This window comes from Etheostoma cragini, chromosome 24 (genome assembly GCF_013103735.1).
Source record: "Etheostoma cragini isolate CJK2018 chromosome 24, CSU_Ecrag_1.0, whole genome shotgun sequence".
NCBI lineage: Eukaryota > Metazoa > Chordata > Actinopteri > Perciformes > Percidae > Etheostoma > Etheostoma cragini.
The window spans coordinates 2,176,043-2,199,482 of NC_048430.1; the positions used below are offsets into that span (position 1 = coordinate 2,176,043).

Sequence of the window (23,440 nt, forward strand, 5' to 3'; positions counted from 1 at the left end):
AAACATTTCCCTTCATCTTTTTCATCAAAGGTGGAGCCTTTCTATGTGGTTTTGTCCCTCTTCGACGTCCAGAACGGTAGAAAGATCTCGGCCGACTTCCATGTGGATCTCAACCACCCTTTGGTCCGAAAAATGACATCAGGCTCTAGTAGCAGACAAGACTTGCACATCAATGGTAGTTGTGATGATCCCTTGGCTGGCCCCAGGCGGGGCAGTGGGCTCCCAGTGGGTGCTCTCCAGTACCCCAGACAGGGAGTGTTCTCTGTCACGTGCCCCCATCCAGAGATCTTTCTGGTGGCCAGGATTGAAAAGGTCCTGCAGGGAGGGATCACCCACTGCACTGAACCCTACATGAAGAGTTCTGACTCCGCCAAGGTACAGAGATTAGCAGAGATAACAAGGACGCGGCTGTATTTAGTGTGCTCAAGTCATCTCAAATAATTAAATATAAAATCTCTGTTCTCTTGCCTACCTGTAGATGGCACAAAAGGTGTTGAAGAATGCTAAGACAGCCTGCAGCAGACTGGGACAGTACAGGATGCCCTTTGCCTGGGCTGCAAGGTATGAAGGAAAGGCCCCCCCCATTCTCTTGTGCCATAATATAACATAGTAATTCAGATTTAGGATGCTGCAAAAAGAAAACTGTGGAAACTGTCAAATCTTTAAACCACTAGTGTAGAACTGAAATGTACTCTTTCTCCAGTAGATTCAGTGATTTTTTCTCTTTTTCTTTTTCTTTTCTGTTTCTGCAGGCCTGTATTCAGAGATGCATCAGGAAGTTTGGACAAAAACTCTCGCTTCTCTGCTCTTTACAGACAGGACAGCAGCAAGCTGTCAGATGAGGACATGTTCAAACTGCTGACTGACTTCAGAAAGTATGCTTTTCCCCACTCTCTTAAATATATCACTGTAACTGGTTTTGATACATTTTTGGAATGGCTGTATCTGTCTGTTTTCCCAACAGACCAGAGAAAATGGCCAAACTCCCTGTGCTCTTAGGGAACTTAGATGTAACTATTGACAGCGTGGCCCCGGATGTAACCAGTAAAGCCTCCCCATTTTTTCTAAATCACTTAAAAATGTCTTTTTATAGTCATCAGACATTATCCTTGAAGCCAGTGACTCCTCTTTTTTCCTGCCTGTAGATTGTGTCACTTCCTCCTACATCCCTGTGAGGAACTTTGAAGGCAATGGGCCTGAAGCTGCTCTTCTGGAGGTGGAGGAGTTCGTACCTTGCATCGCTAAATGCTCCCAACCATTCACCATCTATAAAAACCACCTCTATGTCTACCCAAAACACCTCAAATATGATGGACAGAAATGCTTTGCTAAGGTAAACGCAGTATAGGAATACATTGGACTTAATGTAAAAACTGTTTTGAACAAGAGGAAATATGGGACTTACCTTTTTAATTCTGAGCTGTTCTGTTGCTGGTTAGATGATTTGCAGAATCCATATTTTTGACTTTGCATGCCACATTAAATCATAAAAAAACATACAACTTATCTGTTTGGAAAGTAATGCTTTTGCTTGGCTAGCATTCTCTTATTATCATATTGTGCTTCTGTTTAACCTACAAAACTGGCAACTGCCTCAGGCTTTCAACGCAGCAGCAGAGCTGGGTAGAATTATCCTTACAGAGCAGAAGCTTCTGATTAATATAGGGTTGGTATTTTTACTGACAGCTCAGTGTCAGAAAACAACCTGCCTTCTTTCTTCCATCCATCTCTCTGTCCCCTTTTATTTTAAATAAGAGCTGGCAATCCTTTGACTAAAATATTTCCCCCCTCTTTATAAAGAGAGGCACAATACAGAAAGTGTCTGGCAAGAATTGGTTGTAGGCCAACAGGGATCTCTTGGAACTGTTTTGTTTTATACTTTTGTCTCCCCTCTCTAGGCAAGGAATATTGCAGTTTGCATTGAATTCAAGGATTCTGATGAGGATGAAGACCGGCCGGTGAAGGTGTGTTTACATCACATACTGTACATCAGGAAAATGCTGAACAGTTGCCATTTCAGATCCTTGCATACTGCCCCCGCAGTATCTAAAATTGAAAAATCCAAACCAACAGATGTGTGGACTCGAATCATGTGGCATGAAGTCCTATTCGACTTTTGATTTGACAAAAGACTTGCATAAGCCTTATTGGTCTTGACTTAGGACTTGTTTGTCTTTATTTGGGTCTCAACTTTAGTTATGAAAAAGGACTTGACTTTGAAGTTGGTGGTCTTGACTTGGGACTCGTTGGTCTGGACTTAGCTTTATTCTTGTTGGTCTTGACTTTAGACTTGTTTTTCTTGACTTGGGACTTGACTTTGGACTTGTTGGTCTTGAGTTTTGTCTTGACGTTAGACTCATTCTTGACTTGTGGTCTTGACGTTGGACTTGGTTGCCAAACCAAAATAGCACTTTATCCATTACACCATATTGTGATGACTAGGTTTGAGATGAGAGTGCGTAATGACTGATCTTTCTCTGTCATGTTTGATTACCTTCTAACTTTCCCTTCTAAATCAGTGCATCTATGGTCATCCGGGAGGTCCTCTATTCACTATGCAGGCATATGCAGCCGTCTTGCACCATCAGCAGAACCCAGAGTTCTATGATGAGGTATCTCTGTGCTCATGTTACTCATCAATTTTATTATATAATGCATTCTGTAGTATCCTTATAATGGCTAAAAACCATCAATGGAGAGAGTCACATATGCTCTATGACATGTGCTCAAAGTTAAAAAGTTATGTATTTTTTGAAAGCAGTGTGTTCTGAAAGTATGTGTACCTCTCACCACCTCATTAAGTTTCAGCACATTTCAAGTCAACATTAAATTCTCACTGGAAATACTCCGCTGGCAATTTTCACTTTGATTTTCCTGAACAAAACCACCTCTGTATTAGGAACCAACCCCAGGAATCTGTTTTTCTCTCCTTCAGATAAAGATAGAGCTGCCTACTCAGCTGAATGAGAAGCATCATCTTCTCTTCACATTCTATCACGTTAGCTGTGACAGCAACAGCAAGAAGAAAGAGCTGGTGGAGACTCCAGGTAAGCTGCAGCTTTCAGTCATGTCTCCCCCCCATCTGAATAAAAACACCAGCAGGTATTTTTAAGAAAAACAATGCATTGAGTTAATGTAAATATCTGGCGTGCATAATGTAGGACAAAGCAGTTTGATACTGGCATACTTTACACAGCGTGTTGATAGTTTTTATGAGTCTCCCCAGTAGGTGGAGGTTTTTGGAATTGTGATCGTCATGCTGCAGCCTTCCCAGTATTACTACTACTTCACAAATATACCTGCTTTGCACACAGTGGGTTCAGCATGGCTGCCTCTGCTAAGGGATGGCAGAGTCATCATGAATGAACAGCTGCTGCCTGTAGCTGCCAACCTGCCTGCCGGGTACCTCAGCTCCCAGGATAGTGTCAGCAAGGTAAAAAAAAGGTTAACATCTGATGTGTGGAATTGGCATGCACTAGGACTGCACAATTATTCACTTTTAGATATTTTCCTCGTATCGTGCAGCCCTAGCATGCACTAAAAGTCATGAGAGGGCTGTGAAGGTCTGTCTAGGTATCATCTTGTTTATAGCAAGTAATTGATTGTTCCAGTATTCTGTTTAAGAAAGGATGTATGTGCTTTAGACCCAAAGTCAAAGTATTTCCCTGTTTCCCTGTATTGTCCTCAAACTATTTTCCATAATGGTTTTAAAGATGGGATTTTCTGACATTAGGATCCAATGCAGTTTGTGGTTTATGGTTAAAGATCCTAGTGGCTGTGATTGGATTGGTACCTTGCAGAGGTCTAACAGGCTTTTATATGAAATTCCTGGAAATCTGATCTGCATTAAAATGTAATATATCACTCCATTAAGACCCACTGTGTGTTGTTTCTTTGATACAGGGCTAATGGGTTTAGTGTAGATTGAATTAATATGTACACAAGTGTCTCATTGTGCACAATGCTTAGTGCTAATTAAAAATGAAACTACTTTTGTAAGCATTTTTCTCAAAATGATTGAGCCTATAAACTCAGTTGTTTGGTAGGACATCTGTTAAACAAATAAACACACAAACCGGCCAATCATTCATAAGAATTCTAGTTTTAAAAAGCCTAATTTGTCTTGTAGAACACTGTAGCCATATGGCAAAATAGTTTGTCCATTTTACAAAAAATTTAACTGATTTGTCAATAATGCTATGCATTGCATTATAGACATGCATCTATAAATCTACACTGTGCCATTTTTATTCAATATCCAATGTAGTAATTGTTGCCCACTTGTCATTATAGAACTCTGGCTCTGAGATCAAATGGGTGGACGGAGGAAAACCCCTGTTCAAAGTCTCAACTCATCTTGTCTCCACAGTTTACACTCAGGTATTTACACATTATATACATTAACACCACTTGCTCATTGTCCTTGGATACAAACATAATCTCAATTTAGTGTAAAATGCCAATAAAATGTCTTCAAGTCAAATGTGATCTTTTAGGATCAGCACTTGCATAACTTCTTCCACCACTGTCAAATCATGGAGATGTCAGAACAAGCTTCAGAGGGAGAGCTGGTGAAATACCTGAAGGTATTCTTAACTTTTATTTCTAATGCCTCAAGGAAAACACCGGAACACACCCTTTTGTTCATGTCTCATCAAATACAATCTTGTAATCTTGCATCTATAATTCATTCTTACTTCCCCCCCCTCCCTTAGAGTCTCCATGCAATGGAGGGTCATGTGATGGTCAACTTTCTGCCCACTATCCTCAACCAGCTGTTCTGCGTCCTAACCAGAGCCACACATGAGGATGTGGCTGTCAACGTGACCAGGCAAGCTATGTGTTACAGCCATATTTTTGTTGTCTTTTAAATTGGTGCTTAGAAAATTATAACCGCACTTTCATGGTTCTCATTCTAAAGTGCATCCCCCCGTTTTTCTGTAACAGTCTGAATCCCTTTTCTTATTAGACACTCACCAATGGCTAGCACACCCTATGTATGTCTTTTAACTCAGTTGTGTGTGTGACTAGTCTTTGAAGCTCTTTAGGCAGTGTACAAATTGAGCGTTTGTGTCTGGGAATGAATACATTAAATTCCTATCTTAGATTGCTCCTTCGAGCCAGCATTTACTCCTTCTTTCTTGTTTTATAGTTCGTTATTATCTGTTTATTCTTTAGGGTGATGGTTCATGTTGTAGCACAGTGCCATGAAGAAGGGCTTGAACATTACTTGAGATCTTATATCAAGGTACAGTCTTTTCTCACTATATTAATGCAGAAAATATTTGTGTGTTTCTGTAGAAAACAAATTGATACAATCTGATTTTTTTCCCCACGTCCACTCTCAGTTTGTGTTTCAGCCAGAGCCTTATTCCTCCACCAATGTAAAAACGGTTCATGAGGAGCTGGCTAAAGCTATGACAGCCATTCTCAAGCCATCCACTGACTTCCTGACTAGCAACAAGCTCCTGAAGGTAATAACTAGGACCTCACCTCGCTAAAGGTTTTAAGGTTTTTATGTTAAGCATTCAATAAGGCAGATCACTTGACACCCTCAGGAAATCATTGGTATAGACTATAAATAATACCTTAAAGGAACACACCACCTTTTGTTGAAATAGGGCTCATCACAGTCTCCCCCAGCTGTAGATAGGTGGGCCAACGCCTTTTTCTTGGTGCATGCATTGTTTTAGTCCGGTGCCACACCGGCGGAATCCTATGTTGCCGGTTACCATGTTGTAAGTAAAAGTGAGTCAACAAAAAACAACAACCTAATTGCTTCTTGTGGCCTGCATATTCACCATGAGTAAAATTAGCTATGCAGATTAAGACCAGACGGTTTCTTGGGCAGTTATAGATTTGGGATTCTATTGGGTGGAAGCACAGACAAACAATGTCCCAAGTCAATATCTATCAAATACATTTTTCAATAGATGTTAACTACTTTAGGGTGGTAGTTTTCCTTGCATTGACTCTGTGTTTCGGCTGCAGTACTCGTGGTACTTCTTTGAAGCTCTGGTGAAATCAATGGCTCATTATCTCATAGAGAGTGGGAAAGTCAAGGTAGGACTTGTTTTAATCTTCTCCATTTTTTTTCAACCTCATTTTATTCCATGAGGTTAAAATGAGCCTAATCCTCTCCCTGTTTTCTTTTTTTCCCGTTGACCAGCTCTCCAGGAACCAGCGTTTTTCAGCGTCTTTCTACCATGCAGTAGAGACCCTGGTGAATATGTTGATGCCACACATCACCCAGAAATACAAGGACAACTTGGATGCGGCTCGCAATGCCAATCACAGCCTGGCAGTTTTCATCAAGGTTGGCACTCTCCCAATGCCCTCATTGCCCTTTTGATATGTAGATGAATATGTAAAATTTCCCTTTGGTTTTGGATAAATATGAAAGTTGTAATTGCCAAGGACTGTTTGATTAACATTATTTAAAACAATGATTTAGTTAAATCTAAAGAAATCACAACATCTGATTTATAATGTTGTAATGCTCACCTTTTCACTCAGCGCTGCTTCACCTTCATGGACCGAGGCTTCATATTCAAGCTGATCAACAACTACATGAACTGTTTTATGCCTGGAGACCCAAAGGTTAAACACACTCCTGCCACCATTTTTAATGTTTCTTTTTAAGTCATTAAATATATGGTTAAAGGTAAATTGAAGCCATACAAGCTTCCCTAAAACATATTTTCTCTTTTATTCTTTCCAGACTTTGTATGAATTCAAGTTTGAGTTCCTGCGAGTTGTTTGCAACCATGAGCACTATGTCCCTCTTAATCTGCCGATGCCCTTTGGAAAAGGGCGAATTCAAAGGTTCCAAGGTAGATTAACGTCACTTTCATCTAGGTGGAGTGCAATTCATATTTGTATCTTTAATTTGATATATTATTTCTGTTGATGGATGTCTGCTGCAGATCTTCAGCTGGACTATTCTCTGACTGATGACTTCTGTCGAAACCACTTCCTGGTGGGGCTGCTGCTGAGGGAAGTCGGTGCTGCTCTTCAGGAGTTTCGAGAGATCCGTCAGATCGGAATCCAGGTGCTCAAGGGGCTAATGATCAAACACACGTTTGATGACCGCTATGCTGCGAAAGTGAGTTTGATAGCTTTGGACCTTTTTTACTATACTTTGAACACCCCCTGCAGTTGTTACAACATAGGTTCATCATTGCACTATTTTGTCTTTGGTCTTAGATTCAGATTTTGCTTTTACTTGTGCGTTTTGTGTGTGGTTCCTATTTACTTATGTTATGCTCATGACAAAGAGCCTTGGACATTCTTGTACCACAACCCCAAAACTTATTGAAACTAATTTGGCAAAGTTTTTGTGTCTCAGATTTGTGGCTACATGACTCGTGACCACCTAGTGTGTCATTTCAGAGCCAGCAAGCCAGACTTGCCACCCTCTACCTTCCTCTGTTTGGTCTGCTCCAGGAGAACGTCCACAGACTTGACATTAAAGAGTCTGTCCCTCTCAGCAACCAAAATGTAAGCCTGACACATAGTGGTAGGAAAGGAAAAGCAGCTTTGTTTTATCCCAGCAAGACTTGCCCTCTCACACAATAATTACCGGGGTCATGTTAGCTTAAGAGGAATCAAGGCTATATTACTGTTTTCTCTTAAGCCAAAACATGATTTTACTGTGATTGCAGTGGCTAAACCACCTCACTTTGTTGTTTTCTGTCCCAGAATGCCAGGGAGGATTCTCTGGTACCCAACTCCATGGTGACCCCTCAGAAATCTGGGAACTGCATAGAAAATGCTCTACACAAAGATGTATTTGGAGTCATCTCTGGAACGGGTAAATCCTCATTTCACTATGTTACCATTGATAAGCGCATAGTCAGAGCTAATGCAGTTGAAATTCTTTTGGAAATCTTCAAAAGCAGCACAATGATCTCTCAAAGATCTACTGTACCTGGGCTATTACTTAGTTTTATCCTAAATAGAAAGCTGAAACTTCAGCATCATGAAGCTAACATCCCTTTATTTTGTCCGGCCTCATTTTCCATGTGAACCACAAACAAAACATTTGCTTTTGCAATTTTTAATTTAGTAGCAGATTTATTTTTAGATTTATCCCGTCTTATGAAATGCAAAAGTATTTCTTTGTGCTCTATCTCTGTAGCCTCGCCTCACAGCTCCACTCCCAACATGAGCTCAGTTCAACATGCAGACTCCAGAGGCTCTCTGGTCTCCACTGACTCTGGAAACAGTCTGCTGGACAAGAGCAGTGAAAAGACTAACTCCTTGGAGAAGGTAGGTAATTACTCATCATAGGCTGAATGACTACTTCATTTTCAAAATTTGATTTGAAGGCCCTGGTCTGTGAGACCAAATGTAATAAAAGCAAATGAAAGTAGTGCCAATGTTAGCGAAACCCAAGGGTTATGGTATATAGTTTTGCAAAGCTCTCCCATACATTTGGTTTATCTTCACTCTTGGACATCGACACTCTCTTCCCATCCCCTCCTCCAGAGCTCCCACACCCCTGCTCCTTGCTTTGTAACTTTCCAACCCCACCAAAAGGAGAGATTTACCAGGAGGCACTCAGTCAACGTGCCCCCTCTCCCCCTGGACCCCGAGGACATAGTCCCACCTGTGAACCGTGCGACCAAGCGGGTCACCATGGACTTCTCCCTCCTCTCGGTGCCCTTGCCTGACCTGCTGCCCAACAGTGACAGTGATAATGACAAAAAAGCTGCAGGCCAGAGGGTGGATGGAAATCATGAGGAAAACATACCTAAACAAGTATTCTGTTTGGCCTTTGTGACCTACTCACCAGAGACTTTTGGTTACAATTGTACAGCAAATTTCGGATTTGTAATGATTAAATAAAACCAGATAATCTGATGCTTTTGGGTACTTCTTTGTGTCCGTGAATTCCGGTTTAAAGACCATAACCTTCAGTACTCAGATAGCTGTACAATATGTCCAAAATCCTCCCAAAGTTCCCAACATCCTTCTCTTTTGTGTGTTCCACATAAAAAAGAGTGTGGGTGCTTTTACACATGTGGATGTTGAGCTGACAGCTGACTCCTGAGTCCTTTTCAATTACTTCCTCAGATGCTGTAAAGTAACTGAAAACATGTTTCTTTAAAAGCACAGAGCTGCTGCAGCAAATGTGCTTGTCTTGTGTACATCCCCCTGCCCAAGGAAAATATTTGACATTTCTCATCTCTGAAGTTTGGGTTCTTAAAGTTATATTTCTGATGTCTTCAGTCTAAAACTTTTTCTCTTTTTTTTAAATTCTGTCTCTCGCAACTTCCTTTCTGTGCATCACAACCAGTGTGCCTCGGCTCTGGGCAGCAGTATGCTGCGCTGTGAAAAACTGGACCGGGACGAGATCAAAAACCTGTTAATGGGCTTTCTGCATATCCTCAAGAGCATGTCAGAGGGTAAGTCTGAATCATTGTACTGGATTTTGGCACAAATTCATATACACTGCTTCATAGTAACCTTTTCTTACCATTTCATCACCTCAGAAGCCCTTTTTTCATACTGGAACAAAGCAGCTCCTTCAGAACTAATGGACTTCTTTACATTAATAGAGTAAGTACAGGACTAGACAACCTTTCTATAATGTACATGTGCTGTTGAGAGAGATATGGGTCAAATTTTAAATAAGTTGCTCGTAAGACAAAAGTGTTTGTCAAATTCAATTAAATCAGTTTGTTTTCTTTCACTTTCATTGAGTTAAATCTTTTCTATGAAATAGATCAAATATGCATTCATTTTCATAATCTTAACTTTTTTTTTTACCCAAAATCTGTCGAATACATTAACAGTCAATACACAAGGATTAATCTAAACATACTGAACACCAGGCTAGCAATTTCCCTCTTTTCACTTTCTATGCTGTTTAATACTTAATCAAAAGAATTCTGTCTTTGCTGTAATATTTATACAGCGCCTCCCTAACTTACAGAGCAGTTCACAATGTGCATGTCATTCACCTCATTCAAAGCAAAGTGAATACTGTACAGCCTGATATAAATCATAATTATTAACCTTTGTTCATTGATAGAACATTATGCATAGTCATTTCTGACTATCATATGAACTTGCTGTTCCTTAAAAAGTTAGATGTTCTCTCTGACAGAGCTTCTCTTCTTGTTTTTCCTGCAGAGTCTGCCTTCATCAGTTTAGATACATGGGGAAGAGATTCATCGTCAGGTAGGGTGTTCAAGGAAATAGGTGACGTCACATATCTCATTTCACACTGAATTTCTGAATTCATTCTTGAACTGACACTAATTATGTTCATCTATGCAATAATATGACTCACCCCCATGCACAGACTTACAAACAGCAGTCCTTACTGAATCTTTGAACCCCTTTCTTTGGTTTGTTCTCTCCTCTGTAACACTGCTGGCAAGTTGTTTTGTGGTTAATATCGCGGCCCCAGGCCCCTCCTGCATGGGTAAGACATTGGTGTATTTTTGTTCCACTTCGCTGAATTAAATGCATGACGCTGCCATTTTTTTCTTAGTTTTAATACCCCTTTAAATTCTAGCAGTTAATTTATCTGGTGTGTTATCTGCTTTCTATTGCTGTTTCCTTGTTTCTTGAGATATTTCTCATTTGATTTGTGTTCATCTAATTTGTACTTGCTGTACTTGTGAGTTTAACTGACATCCCAACCTACGTTAATGGTAATTGGTAATGGTATTTGTCTTCTGCCAACAGGAGCCAAGAGGGGGCAGGGCCTGTAGCTCCAGACAGGAAGTCTCTGACTCTGCCTGTTTCTCGTAACAGGGCGGGGATCTTGCATGCCCGCCTTCAGCAGCTGGGAACTCTGGAGAACGCTCACACCTTAAACAACAGTAAGCCCTCCTGTCCCGCTCTGATTTGTATAGGAGAAAATAGTGGGAATGAAAATGAATAAAGCACTTTTTGGTGTAAAATACTTTTTCTCCCTCCAGAATTGACACAGCAAACATTATACTACTTCTTCTCAGTCATAATCAAATTATGACAAATCAGTCAAATGAGTCAAATCAAAGTACACAGACATCATACACACACTGCTACAATCAGCAGAACTCACGTTTTTACAGTAGTGGTACTTAGTCCATAGATCTTATAGAAAATAGGCTTCCTTCCCTCCTGAGCAGCTTGTACTATATAGTCTTCCATTAGGAGTTAATTAAGGGAGTACTAATTAACGGTTTATTATCAGGCCTATCCTGAGCTCCCACTCATTTCTTAATAACTGAGTCATTTACTAATCATTAGCTACTCAAACAAAATTGATTATAAGAAATGAACTAATAGTTTGTTTCTTCTAATCAAAATTGTGTTTATCTTATAGTAAATTGTGATGCCTTTACTGATCTCGATTGACAGTTCAGAGTTGCAACAACACTAGTCTATAGACACAACGTTCTACTTGTGGGAATACTCCGGTGCCGCCGGAAATTTCACTGGATGGCCCTCTTTCGGCCGGATATGCATTACCTTCCTCTTTTTTTGTGTTAGCATTCTAATCTCTGGTGGATTTCTGAGGACTATGGTTACCTGCTCCTCAGATCTCTCCAGGACAAATCCAGACAGCTAGCTACACTATCTCTCCAATTGGAGTTTACTGTTGCACATCTAAAACATGTTCCTTCCCAATGCTTTTGTCATTGTGTCCAGGGTTTAGCTCCGCCCAAGACGATTGTGATTGGTTTAAAGAAATGCATCCCAGAATGCTATGGGGACTAGCCAGACCCTCCTTGGCAGCGCTGTGGAGGAGGGTCTGGCAGTGCTAGATTACAATAGCAATGACCAAGCTTATTTCCTTCCATACCAATCAGAAATAATAAGTACACACATTAATTTAGTCATTGGTAATGATTAACAGCTTAATCAAGCATATGATGTGCCAAATATTTGTTTCTCTAATAAAGCGATATCTCTTAACAGTGACCATGACATGTTTTGTGTGCAGTGTACTCTCATACGGAAGCAGATGTAAGCAGCTTGTGCCTCCTAGAGGCCAATGTGTCTACAGAGGTATGCCTGACTGTGCTGGACACACTCAGCATCTTCATCATGGGATTCAAGGTATTGTCTTTAAATAGTGAGACAAAGACATGACATTTAGCATCCTAATCCCATTCTGGTGGGTTGGATCTCACATTCTGCTGTGTCCTCAGACTCAGCTGAATGCAGATCTCGGTCACAACCCCCTGATGAAGAAAGTTTTCCAGGTCCATCTGTGCTTCCTGCAGACCCCTCAGTCTGAAGCCGCCCTCAAACAGGTCTTCACCTCACTCAGGACCTTCATCTACAAGGTGGATATCTCCCTTTCTCGATTCACCCTCTGTTTAACAATCCTATTAAATCACACTTTATGAAGGCAGTTGATTTACATGCATTGTTATCTAGGGAAATGGAACATTTGTTTTGTCATCTGGTTTTTGATTTTATCTTTAAATATCCTCCTTCCAAAAACCTAAACTCCATTTGTCATGCACTCCATCCTGTCTCTCCCCATGTATCCTACAGTTCCCCTGTACCTTCTTTGATGGCCGGGCTGACATGTGTGCCTCTCTATGCTATGAAATCCTCAAGTGCTGTAACTCCAAGCTGAGCTCGATCCGCAGTGACGCTGCCCATCTTCTCTACTTCCTCATGAAAAGCAACTTTGACTATACCGGACGAAAGTCTTTTGTAAGAACACACTTGCAGGTATGTGTGTCTTATTTGAGAGTGAAGATGTGTCATTTTACTTTTTGCACACAGTCATTTTGATCTATTATGAAAGTTATTGTATGTAATGCAAGTGTAGTATTAATTTTTTGTTTGTTCCTCCTCTCTATTTGCCAAGGTGGTAATTGCTGTCAGTCAGCTGATTGCTGATGTCATTGGCATCGGGGGCACCCGTTTCCAGCAATCTCTCTCCATCATTAACAACTGTGCCAACAGTGACAAAAGCATCAAGGTGAGGAGTGGACGCTGCCTCACAGTGTGATGAGACACACTTGATCAAGATATTAACGTACTGTGTTAACATTAATAACCCTTTTTTTCTTATTGCATCAACTCAACACACAGAAGAACATAAAAACTGAAATAAATAATTGAATAAATTGAAACCACCAGATTATGAAGATTAATATACTAATGTTGCTATTGTACCATTGTAGCACACGGCATTTCCGTCCGATGTAAAGGACCTGACAAAGCGCATCAGGACAGTGCTAATGGCCACAGAACAGATGAAGGAGCATGAGAACGACCCAGAAATGTTGGTGGACCTCCAGTACAGCTTGGCCAAGTCCTACACCAGCACGCCCGAGCTCCGCAAGACCTGGGTGGACAGCATGGCTCGCATCCACAACAAGAACGGAAATCTTTCAGAGGCAAAATGTTTTTCTATTTTTTCCTTTTTTTTAAATTACATTTTCAGTTAGTTGACAGATTTGCAGGGAGCTAACCTGTAACTTTGTTGGTCCACTTCACCTCCAGGCCGCCATGTGTTACGTGCACGTTGCTGCCCTGGTAGCCGAGTACTTGTGGAGGAAAGGTGAGTTGAGAATACAGTACCGTTAGGAGTGTGCATCTCCTGGTAATGGTATGCTTTTCTTTACAGATAATAACCGCTGAACATTGGAACTCCATTCCAACATTTTTACAGTCCCAGTTTACAGATGCCATATAATGAGTCATTGGTAAAGTTTACCACAGTAGAAAGAAGTGTATTGTTGTGCAGTAATAAAAAGGCTTTATGTCTTACACATATCAAAACTAAGGACGTCTGCACTAATTAATGCAGATTGGTTCTCATGTTTTAATAGGAATACACAACAATAAATAAATAAATCTGATTTACATGACAGCTAAAGGGTGACTGAAATATTTTCTGGCTTGTTTATTTTTCACACTACTTGGTTCTTTAAATATGGATGTGTGTGTGTTTCTCACACACAGACACACACAAACACAAACATGCACCTTCATCTTCCACCTGAGCACTCGTCCAAGGGTCAACCTTTTTATTCCCGTGTGTTAAACACTGCGTTCCACAGATAAGTTCCCATCACTTTTCTTCACACATCAAACTGCATTCTGTGTTCAGAATGCAGTTCCTCTTGAAGTTCCTCTCATTTTTAAGAGTTTAAGCAAGAAAATTGCAGGGAAGTTGAAATAAAAAAGTGGCCGATGCTACGGCACTTTTTTTTCCAAATTAAATTAGCTGATTGTTTGTGCTTCAATCTTTCAATTTGTAGGTTGTTGTCCATGTTTGTGTTGAAAATAACTATATTGCTGAGGAGGAGGATCATGCTCACCACCATCTGCCTGTAGAATGTGTTACATTCTTCTTGCCATGTTTGAATTTAGGTCCCAACCAGTGCCAGAACACTGACGTAGACATTCTTGTGTCATGAAAGAAATAATTTTTCTAAACTTTGTGTGAATAACTCAACAAAAAATAAAATGCCCCTCTTTTTTGTTCTGTTTCTCTATGTTAGGTATGTTCAGGCAGGGCTGCTCGGCTTTTCGTGTCATCACTCCAAACATCGACGAGGAGGCAGCCATGATGGAGGATGTGGGGATGCAGGATGTTCACTTCAATGAGGTATTGTGATGTTTTGTACATGCCATATACTGTAGGCTGTGCTTTGATAATCTGCCATTCCCACTTTGTTGACCAAGCATTTAGGATGTTTTTAAGTTCCTTGTAGGCATCACGTGTCACATGATGTTGCAACATTAGTTTCTAAAAGAGCTCATATCTCTGTTAAGGGTATCAATTGCTCTATGTAGTTAGTAGACTGAGTTACAATACTGTAGACTTTGACACGGCTTGGTACATGTGTTGTAAATCACGTGTAGAAAATCAGTGAGCTGTCAGACAGAGTCTGCAGAGGGCCCATGGTAAGCACTCCTACGGATGTTTTAGAGATTCTTACTCCAAGACTGGGGCTTATCGACACAGCGGCCTGAGATCTCCTGGTCAACTGATAACACTGGGAAATTAAAAGTGATGGCTAGAGAATGTGTGAGCTTTTAGGAGTTGGTCAACAGATCTGTAGGCAATAGAAAATGCTATTACCTTCCATCTGCTCTGAAAACCTTTCAGCTTGATGAGCTGAACTCATCCACCAATAAAAGAAAGCAGATGATGGATCCATTTCCTCCCTTGTCTGGTGTCTTTACAGGAACTCTATGCTCAGTTTAAGTTCACTGTAGCTTTCTAGACAAATAGAACAAACAGAATTGTCCCTCTTTGCAGCAATCAAATATTCTGAGCCAACTGCAGGGAGAGAGTTTACCTTTATTTGTTTATTTGTGTCCAGGAGGTGCTGATGGAGCTGTTGGAGGAGTGTGCTGATGGCCTCTGGAAGGCGGAGCGTTATGAGCTCATCGCTGATGTCTACAGGCTCATCATTCCCATCTACGAACAGCGCAGAGACTTTGAGGTAAACTGCACCTTGATAGAACAAGTATTGCACAACAGGAGTAGAGTATCATTGCATAAAGTTGCCAACATGATGTGCATCTTAGATTTAAAAAGTTAAAATAACCGATAGGTTAAATAAGCATATAGCATTCATGCATCTAACTACATCGTGTTTTCATTACTATTAAGAAGAGAAAATGGGTTTTTACTTGTTAATTATGTGTCTAGAAGTTGAAATTGGTAATGAAAAGGTTAGAAGTGAAACTATGTAATTTATGAAAGAAGAAATAAGACTTCATTTCACAAATCAAGCGCAACATTTGAGATCAATCTGGTTGCAAAATAATGATGACCATTAAGCAACTGATACAAGAATGTTGGGAAATTAAAGCAAATTGTGGCCACATGAGTGGTTCAACAAAAGTTAGTCTTGCTTTTTTAGGATGTATCACAATGTGTTTAAATCAGTTTCAGCTTTAGCAGTTTAACTGTCAAGCCCACAAATTTCCGATTTTTAGTTCATTCTCACGGCTCTGTGTTTCCAACTCCAGCAAGCAGCAGTTTTCAGTTAAAAAAGTTTTTTTGTGGAACAGAAACTGACCCACCTGTATGATACCCTTCACCGTGCCTATACTAAAGTGATGGAGGTGATGCATTCTGGCAAAAGATTGCTGGGCACATACTTCAGAGTGGCCTTCTTTGGACAGGTAAGGGACTGAGTTTTCAAAAGAAAAAACAATGTAATGTAGTAACCAGCTGTTTTATTTTTTTTGACCTAGCATCAATGCTAACCCAATCCAAACTGTTAACATTAGCATGATGGTTAAGTTATCTCTCGCATTTTACACACACACACACACCTTTGAATTTGATCTTTTTAATAAAGATTTTTCTTCTTTTTCCCTCCTCCCTCCAAGGCTGCGGTAAGTGTATAAAGGTTTAGCTGTGTGTGTTGGTCTGGTTTACTCTTCTGTGTCCTTTCATCATACTCTATATTGGCAGAGACAGTAGCGGAGAAGAACTTGGGTCTAAAAAGCAGGAACATAGTAGTTCAATGCAGACAACAGCAAGCTGTTATCTGAGCCGGCTGTTTTTTAAGTGCCATTATGTATTTTCCCTCAAAGCAAAATAGCAAAATCTTCCAAAGAGACTCTTGTTTTGTCTAATTCAATGTGTTGCTTTGGGTAACCTTTCCGTTGATCAGCCATTTAACCTCTGGTACCCCCCCCTTCAGTGATTTATACTGGCCTGTGTCTACCCACACGTCCTTGTGCTTTTCCATAGATGCACGACTGAGTAGCTGGGCTTGAGTTGAATGCATAATGTGTGTGAGGTGACCAGCTGTAGTACTCTTCTTTTCTTTAATCTTTGGTCTTTTTAAACTTAGTATGTGGTGTTAGATTTTTTTTTTTATTCAAAACATTATTGTTGTTTGTTTCTTTATTTGATTGCTTGTCTTTTACTAGCTTTTGTGTCTGGTACCACACTCAAATGTGGTGTGCCATACTGTACTTCTCTTAAATAGTACGTTTTCTTTAACAACAAATTTCTCTTTAGTATAGTTTTATATTTTGTTTGCACTGTATGTACTGTGTCAGAAATGATTTTGTCTTTATAGGTTACAATTAGTTAAATCTTGAAAAATAACCCCTTAAGTATTTGGTTCATTTTCACAAACACATAAAACAATTTAAAATGGCAAAAAATTGGCAGCTATACAACATCTTTTTCAAGGTTTAACGTATCCTACCTGCAGGTAATAAAGTGGCCCAGAATTCATTGCCAGGCATTTGACTTCTTCTCCCCAGGGCTTCTTTGAGGATGAAGATGGAAAGGAGTACATCTACAAGGAGCCAAAGTTCACTCCTCTGTCTGAAATTTCCCAGAGGCTCCTGAAGCTCTACTCCGACAAGTTTGGTCAGGAGAATGTCAAAATCATTCAGGACTCCGGGAAGGTGGGATCACATTTGTGTATTCGTTTGACAGACGATCAATTTTGTTAAGGACTAGGTGATAAAATCTCTTGTTTCTTTGCACGTACTTAGAGATCTTGCTGTTGGGAGTGGGAACAATGACATTGGCATTTTACACCTCCAGAGGGTTTAGTGATGAGGCCTGGCGTCCCAAGCTCACCCCACTTGACTTCATCTTGTTTTTTTATGTGATTTTGGAGCTGTTGTCTTTCCTATGAATATAGAGCAACTGGCTTGCCCTTTCAGCGATCAAGGGCCTTAATTGCTTGACATTGGGCCTGGCCTCAGATTCCAATGTCCTTCAGCAGCCTGGTACTTAACATGCCTGAGAAGTGTTTGAATGACTGACTGATCCTAACAGTGGTGCAATGGGAGAGCATTTTATTGGTTTGTAGCTCAGGAACGGCATTAAAACTGCTTAAGTCAATGTTTTATTGACGATGGATGAAATGATTTTGTATGTAATGTGAGAGGATTCACTTGTAGTTGTAGATTGATACCACTCCTGTGTATGCTAAATATCAAGCTGTTGCCATCTCTTTTGTGACACCACAGGTGAACCCAAAGGACCTAGACTCAAAGTGCGCCTACATCCAGGTTACCCACGTCACACCTTACCTAGACGACAAGGAGCTGGAGGACAGGAAGACCGACTTCGAGAAGAGTCACAACATCCGGCGCTTTGTGTTCGAGACGCCATTCACAGAGTCGGGCAAGAAGCAGGGAGGGGTGGAGGAGCAGTGTAAACGCCGGACCGTTCTCACCAGTAGGTCACACGTTGATGAAAATTATTTGTCATCACAGCAGTTTAGACAACAAACCAGAGCAGGAAATATAATGTGAATTTATTGTGGAAAAAAGAAACAAAACAAATCTTTCCAGCCAGCCTTATCACCCTAGCAATTTCAGGAAGCAAATATCTTCCTTAGCATCAGTCACTTGAAACATTAATCATTCAAGGCCAGCTGAGGTTTATTACTGTACTGTCCACTTAATCCCAAAGGTCAGGTGTTATCTTGCCTAGTTAACAATCACGCTGACTGATTGGGAACATGCACGGTGGAACGTGGTAAATATCTTGGTTATGAATATTTAACACAGACACAAGTAGACACACAACAGTTTATATATAAGAGGTGTTTACATGTCTCAGTATCCAAGCTAGCACCTGTATGATGCGGCTGTCACTGTCAGGTACTGGTGTAGTTTTGATGCTATATTATTTTTGTACAATTTATGATATTTGAAAACATAAATTTTTGTCTTTTCCGTCCAATTATTTTCTCCCCCTATCCCATTTCCATCCAGCCACCCATTGTTTCCCCTATGTGAAGAAGCGTATAGCTGTCATGTACCAACACCAGACCAACCTGAGTCCCATTGAGGTGGCCATAGACGAGATGAGTGCCAAGGTGGCCGAGCTGCGTCTGCTGTGCTCGGCCTCCGAGGTGGACATGATCCGCTTGCAGCTCAAACTGCAAGGCAGCATCAGTGTTCAGGTACAAACAACCAGGACATTCTGCATGTTGTAAATAGCTTTAGTGTAACTCATGATCCTTGAACACTGTTTTCCAGGTCAATGCTGGTCCTCTTGCTTACGCCAGAGCCTTTCTCAACGACAGTAGTGCCAAGAAATATCCTGACAACAAGGTCAAACAGCTGAAAGAGATGTTCAGGTACTTATCACTAACAGACATACGTAAAACTACAACTTGAACTTCTTTTCCTCTTCTGCATTATTTACGGTTTATGGTACAGCCATAAACAAGTTTAAGTGACAAGCACATTTGATCCACATTTCAACAAAAATAAATATAGAATTTAAAATGTACTAGAGGTAAATTGGTTGGTTCTATCCCTGGCCCTGCAGTGCTATGCCAAAGTGTCCTTAGGCAAGACACTGAACCCTGAATTGCTCCCAATGATGCACCATTAGTTGGTAAATATCTATCGTTACAAATCAGCTAAATGTAATGTAAATTTCATGGTCTCAACAGTATTGCACCACTAGTTAGTTATATGTAAAGCACAACATAACACTGGTATGACAAATAGAGTTGTAAGATATATTGTAGTTAAATGAAAAGAAGGGGATGACTCGGATACTGTGTATAAAGACGAGGTGGAAATTGTTTTAGAAACCTGATGGAAATAAGGCATTTCTGTTTGAATTTAGTAGTTTGAGGACAGTTAGTTTCCTCATCACTGCACACAAATCTGATGTTTTCATCTGCTGCCATTTGTAATCACCTGTTCTCTTCTCATAATAACTAGATCGGTATCCAGCTTGTCTAATTTCTGTGGGGGTTGTTGTATTTTGAAGGTTGAGGATGAATGACTGCCCTGCTTATCAGTCTGTCTATGGAAATGTGGCCTAACATGTTACTTTTCACTTTCTATTCTCTGCTTTCTCCTTCATGGGAGATTTTAAGTGACAGTAACATGCTTTTTCCTCTCACCTCAGGCAGTTTGTAGATGCCTGCGGCCAGGCACTAGGAGTGAATGAGAGGCTGATCAAAGAAGATCAGCAGGAGTATCATGATGAGATGAAAGCCAACTACAGGGACCTGACCAGAGAGCTGTCAAACATCATGCATGAACAGGTAGGAACGCCACAGATGGATATGTTCTACAACATTCAGACCAAATGCTGTGCATTTACACTACCACAAGTCTTTTCACTTTGCCAGACAAGTCAGCTGCGGCTACCGGATTTCTGACACATATAATTGTCTAGTGAGACAAATCCCTCCCATTAAGAATGCAGGTAGTGCACTCTATAAAAAGTCCTCAAACCAAGACTGATTTTCCAGGTTCTCCAAGGAAATTTTATTTATCCTTTATTTAACCAGGTAATACCCATTGAGATTAAAAATCTCTTTTGCAAGGGAGACCTGGCCAAGATAGGCATCAAAATTACATCACATTATTACATACGCACAAAGACACACACATTCATCACATTCATGTTGCATTATCGTCCTCATGTGTTGGAAACGTTAATTTGTAAAAGGGCCAGATAAAAAATATTGGAGCTTTAAATGTGAACATGAAGATATAAACATTGGATCTTGATTTAAATGTGAACCCCACAGTTCTCGAAGGTACTTGGAGAACTGTGGGGGAGTGTCACCAAATGGCATGTGGAAATATTTAAGCTGCACATGCGGTACTGTTTCACGCTGTAACTTCATATTTATCAGCACATGCAACCACTGTAACCTTAAAGAGATGTCCACTGCTGCAATCTTCTCCTAATTTACTAACCAAATCTCCTATCTCCTGCTCTTTGTGCTGGCCTGAGCAGATTGGATGGTAATGCTACTTTTGTTACTTTACTCTATAGAGATAATAAGGGACTGTATGAAAACTGTTAGCAATGGAAGTGGGGATGCATCTAATTTTTAATTTATAAAAAGAAGTTAAGCCCATGCAAGCATATTAATATTTTCTTTGGATCCCTCATCTGACTCAGAAAAGAGAATGCACTCTCTAAAGGACTCACTCTAAAGGAGAGTGATATTTTGCCCCACTCTGGTTTCCAAAAAATAAGAATACATATTAATGTAAGTCAGTTGATGTTAGAGCCTTTTATGTTGTAGATTGGATATCTGACTGTCCATTATAAATAAAACAAGGAGTGACTCCTATGAGCAAATACTTCCCAATAGCATTTTATCGAGATAATTAATGCCCACCTATGCACCTATTGTAGATAAATTATAGTGCACACAATTGCCATCTTTTTATGTAGCTATAATATTTTTATTTTTATTTTTTTCAAGGGGAAAGAATGACATAAAAATTAAATCTGGTATAAAAAGTCCACACCCCCACTCTACAAAAATGTAGAGCAAAAAATAGACCCTCCTCAAATTTGTATACCCTACATTTCCTACAGTCCCTATACTTAAATGAACGTGCATGTGTGCCTTTCACTTTTAGACAGGATGAAACTTAGTTCTTTCCTAGTCTTCCTAATGTACCTTGTTTCTAGATCAACCCAGTGGAAAACGGTACAAGGATCACTCTTTCCAACTCTGTGGGCATCTTCAACGCCATCAGTGGCACACCAACCAGTGCCAGCCCACATGGCTCAACCACCATACTCTGATACAGATGTTTCACACCAGACTCAAGTCTCCTTTTGTATAGTTTGTTTTGTCCTATGTAAGATGGAGGTAAGCACAGCAAGTGTGTATCCATACTGTGACTGACAACCGGATGTCATCTTAATAATCCAGGTGTCTTAAGCTTTGTGGGATGTTTTAACAAACATGAGAGACTTTAGTATGTATTTATGTACAGTGTTTGTAAGAGAGTGAAGGAATAAATGCCACTGCTGTAACCGTGCATACATTCTTAAGCTAATGAAAAGTATTTTTTACAATTCCCTTTTCTATTCTTTTAACATTGACACCCTGTTACAGCAGATGCATTTGTGTGTGCAGTGCAGAATCATCAGAGTTTATCTTTTATTTTACTTGGAGATTTGAAAGAATTATTCACTCTATTTAGGCCAATTGACGTGTATAGAAACTGTCTGAAGCCAAGTGAACCACAATGTTTTAACCTATTGTCTGTAAAAAAAAAAAAAAAAAAGAAAGTGCGTGCAATATTTTCTGTTACTAAGGCAACCTAGAGCACAAAAAAACACTCTTGCCAAAGACATGTGCAAGGCACGCCAAGGGGGTTTGATTCTTTGGTAACACTTCACTTGAATTTATCTTAATATGGGTGACTTGATTTGTTTATGTTCATGACACGTTCATGACAGTGCCATGTCATTCTTATGTAGATACCTTCCAGTAAAGTGTAACCATTTCTTTGTCTGTCATATAGATGCCTTTATTATCTGCAAGAAAAAAACATTTTTACTTAATTACTGCTCATGTAAATATGTTTAAGACTTATAAATAAATAAAAACTGTAATAATTCCTTCTTCCATGCCTTTCTTTTTGTATGCCCACCATAAGGCTACTAAAATATCTCCTTTATTTAACCAGAAAAGAAGCAGACCAAGATGAACAACTAGTGGAAAACCCAAATGAAGAAACTTAACACAGATCAGGGATGTAGGCAGATTAAACATCCAAGATCAGGAGGTGACTCTCATCTAAGTAGTGGTCCAAACTAATCCACGTAAGCAGGTACTGTGGATGCCAAATGTCTCTGTAATGACCACGTACGTGCATCAAAGCCTGCAGGCCAAGAGAATAACTGACTTGAAATGTCTGACTACAGCTCCATCCCATCAGACTTCCCAGCTCTGTATCTAATTAGGTGGTGGGGACACTTTACGATCCTCTACTAGCAAAAGAGAGAGAGCTCATCTCATCAACACATTGAGTATGATCAGATCAGTTTTCTGGAAATGGGTTTGGTCAGAAGGAAGTACGGATATGCATTAGGAAAGTTGGGCGACAGAAGAGGTAAGAAAGAAAGGAAGCCTTGGCATGGTGCTTGGCACATAGAGGCTGGACACCATGAATGTTGACAACAAGGTAGACATTTTTAACTCCACAATACAAACCGCCCTAGATGTCTGTATGTCCTTAAAGAGAAGACTGACAAAATAAAGATCACCATCAGAAGAAGACTAAAAACCTTGAACACAGTTGGGGAATGGTAGAAGACAAGTATTAAAGTGCAAAGAAAAACCATTACAAGAATGAACTTCAGCATTGGAAAAAGGAAAACACAAGGGAGTGTTGGCACTTAATAAACATCCACATTATGATTTGCTCCCAAAGACAAAGAAAATACAGACTGAAAATACAGACTGCTACGGGCAACATTCTTACACATCCGGTGCTGAAAGCAGTTAGCAGTCAGACTGAATGGAACAATCGACAGAGAGCTGAAGTCTTTGGGGTTTGTTTGTGTGTGTGTGTGTGTTGTATATTGTCATGGACGGTAAGTAAATAATGTAGTTTTGCTTTTATGACATGCATTAATGTATAGCATATATATATTTGTATCTTTATTCATGTAAATAATGCTGTTATTAAGTTGTAAACTGTGAGCATGAATGCAAATCTCTCTCTCTCTCTCTCTCTC

At 40.1% G+C, this 23,440-nt stretch overlaps 1 protein-coding gene across 10 annotated transcripts in view; it reads left to right on the forward strand.

Moving 5' to 3' along the window:
- The window catches only part of dock9b (dedicator of cytokinesis 9b), a 49,424-nt gene extending 27,898 nt beyond the window's left edge, over positions 1 to 21,526 (forward strand). For 3 of the 10 annotated variants that reach the window (XM_034864364.1, XM_034864358.1, XM_034864363.1), the window contains exons 12-52: positions 31 to 375; positions 479 to 561; positions 753 to 875; positions 965 to 1,044; positions 1,146 to 1,333; positions 1,899 to 1,964; positions 2,520 to 2,612; positions 2,936 to 3,047; positions 3,315 to 3,433; positions 4,294 to 4,380; positions 4,497 to 4,586; positions 4,716 to 4,831; positions 5,179 to 5,248; positions 5,349 to 5,474; positions 5,992 to 6,063; positions 6,170 to 6,316; positions 6,517 to 6,600; positions 6,722 to 6,833; positions 6,927 to 7,105; positions 7,393 to 7,500; positions 7,702 to 7,813; positions 8,141 to 8,271; positions 9,302 to 9,410; positions 9,498 to 9,564; positions 10,141 to 10,188; positions 10,702 to 10,838; positions 11,948 to 12,063; positions 12,156 to 12,293; positions 12,508 to 12,690; positions 12,830 to 12,943; positions 13,149 to 13,364; positions 13,471 to 13,528; positions 14,475 to 14,581; positions 15,303 to 15,425; positions 16,000 to 16,113; positions 17,215 to 17,361; positions 17,935 to 18,145; positions 18,688 to 18,878; positions 18,955 to 19,055; positions 19,844 to 19,982; positions 21,377 to 21,526. In XM_034864364.1, coding sequence (XP_034720255.1) covers positions 31 to 375; positions 479 to 561; positions 753 to 875; positions 965 to 1,044; positions 1,146 to 1,333; positions 1,899 to 1,964; positions 2,520 to 2,612; positions 2,936 to 3,047; positions 3,315 to 3,433; positions 4,294 to 4,380; positions 4,497 to 4,586; positions 4,716 to 4,831; positions 5,179 to 5,248; positions 5,349 to 5,474; positions 5,992 to 6,063; positions 6,170 to 6,316; positions 6,517 to 6,600; positions 6,722 to 6,833; positions 6,927 to 7,105; positions 7,393 to 7,500; positions 7,702 to 7,813; positions 8,141 to 8,271; positions 9,302 to 9,410; positions 9,498 to 9,564; positions 10,141 to 10,188; positions 10,702 to 10,838; positions 11,948 to 12,063; positions 12,156 to 12,293; positions 12,508 to 12,690; positions 12,830 to 12,943; positions 13,149 to 13,364; positions 13,471 to 13,528; positions 14,475 to 14,581; positions 15,303 to 15,425; positions 16,000 to 16,113; positions 17,215 to 17,361; positions 17,935 to 18,145; positions 18,688 to 18,878; positions 18,955 to 19,055; positions 19,844 to 19,982; positions 21,377 to 21,493 — 5,079 coding nt within the window. In that variant the 3' untranslated portion in view covers positions 21,494 to 21,526. Of the gene's footprint in view, positions 1 to 30; positions 376 to 478; positions 562 to 752; positions 876 to 964; positions 1,045 to 1,145; positions 1,334 to 1,898; positions 1,965 to 2,519; positions 2,613 to 2,935; positions 3,048 to 3,314; positions 3,434 to 4,293; positions 4,381 to 4,496; positions 4,587 to 4,715; positions 4,832 to 5,178; positions 5,249 to 5,348; positions 5,475 to 5,991; positions 6,064 to 6,169; positions 6,317 to 6,516; positions 6,601 to 6,721; positions 6,834 to 6,926; positions 7,106 to 7,392; positions 7,501 to 7,701; positions 7,814 to 8,140; positions 8,272 to 9,295; positions 9,411 to 9,497; positions 9,565 to 10,140; positions 10,189 to 10,701; positions 10,839 to 11,947; positions 12,064 to 12,155; positions 12,294 to 12,507; positions 12,691 to 12,829; positions 12,944 to 13,148; positions 13,365 to 13,470; positions 13,529 to 14,474; positions 14,582 to 15,302; positions 15,426 to 15,999; positions 16,114 to 16,323; positions 16,330 to 17,214; positions 17,362 to 17,934; positions 18,146 to 18,687; positions 18,879 to 18,954; positions 19,056 to 19,843; positions 19,983 to 21,376 lie in introns of all 10 variants that reach the window. The other 7 variants (XM_034864365.1, XM_034864366.1, XM_034864360.1 and 4 more) reach the window with 5 other exon arrangements.
- Positions 21,527 to 23,440: the final 1,914 nt, after the last annotated feature.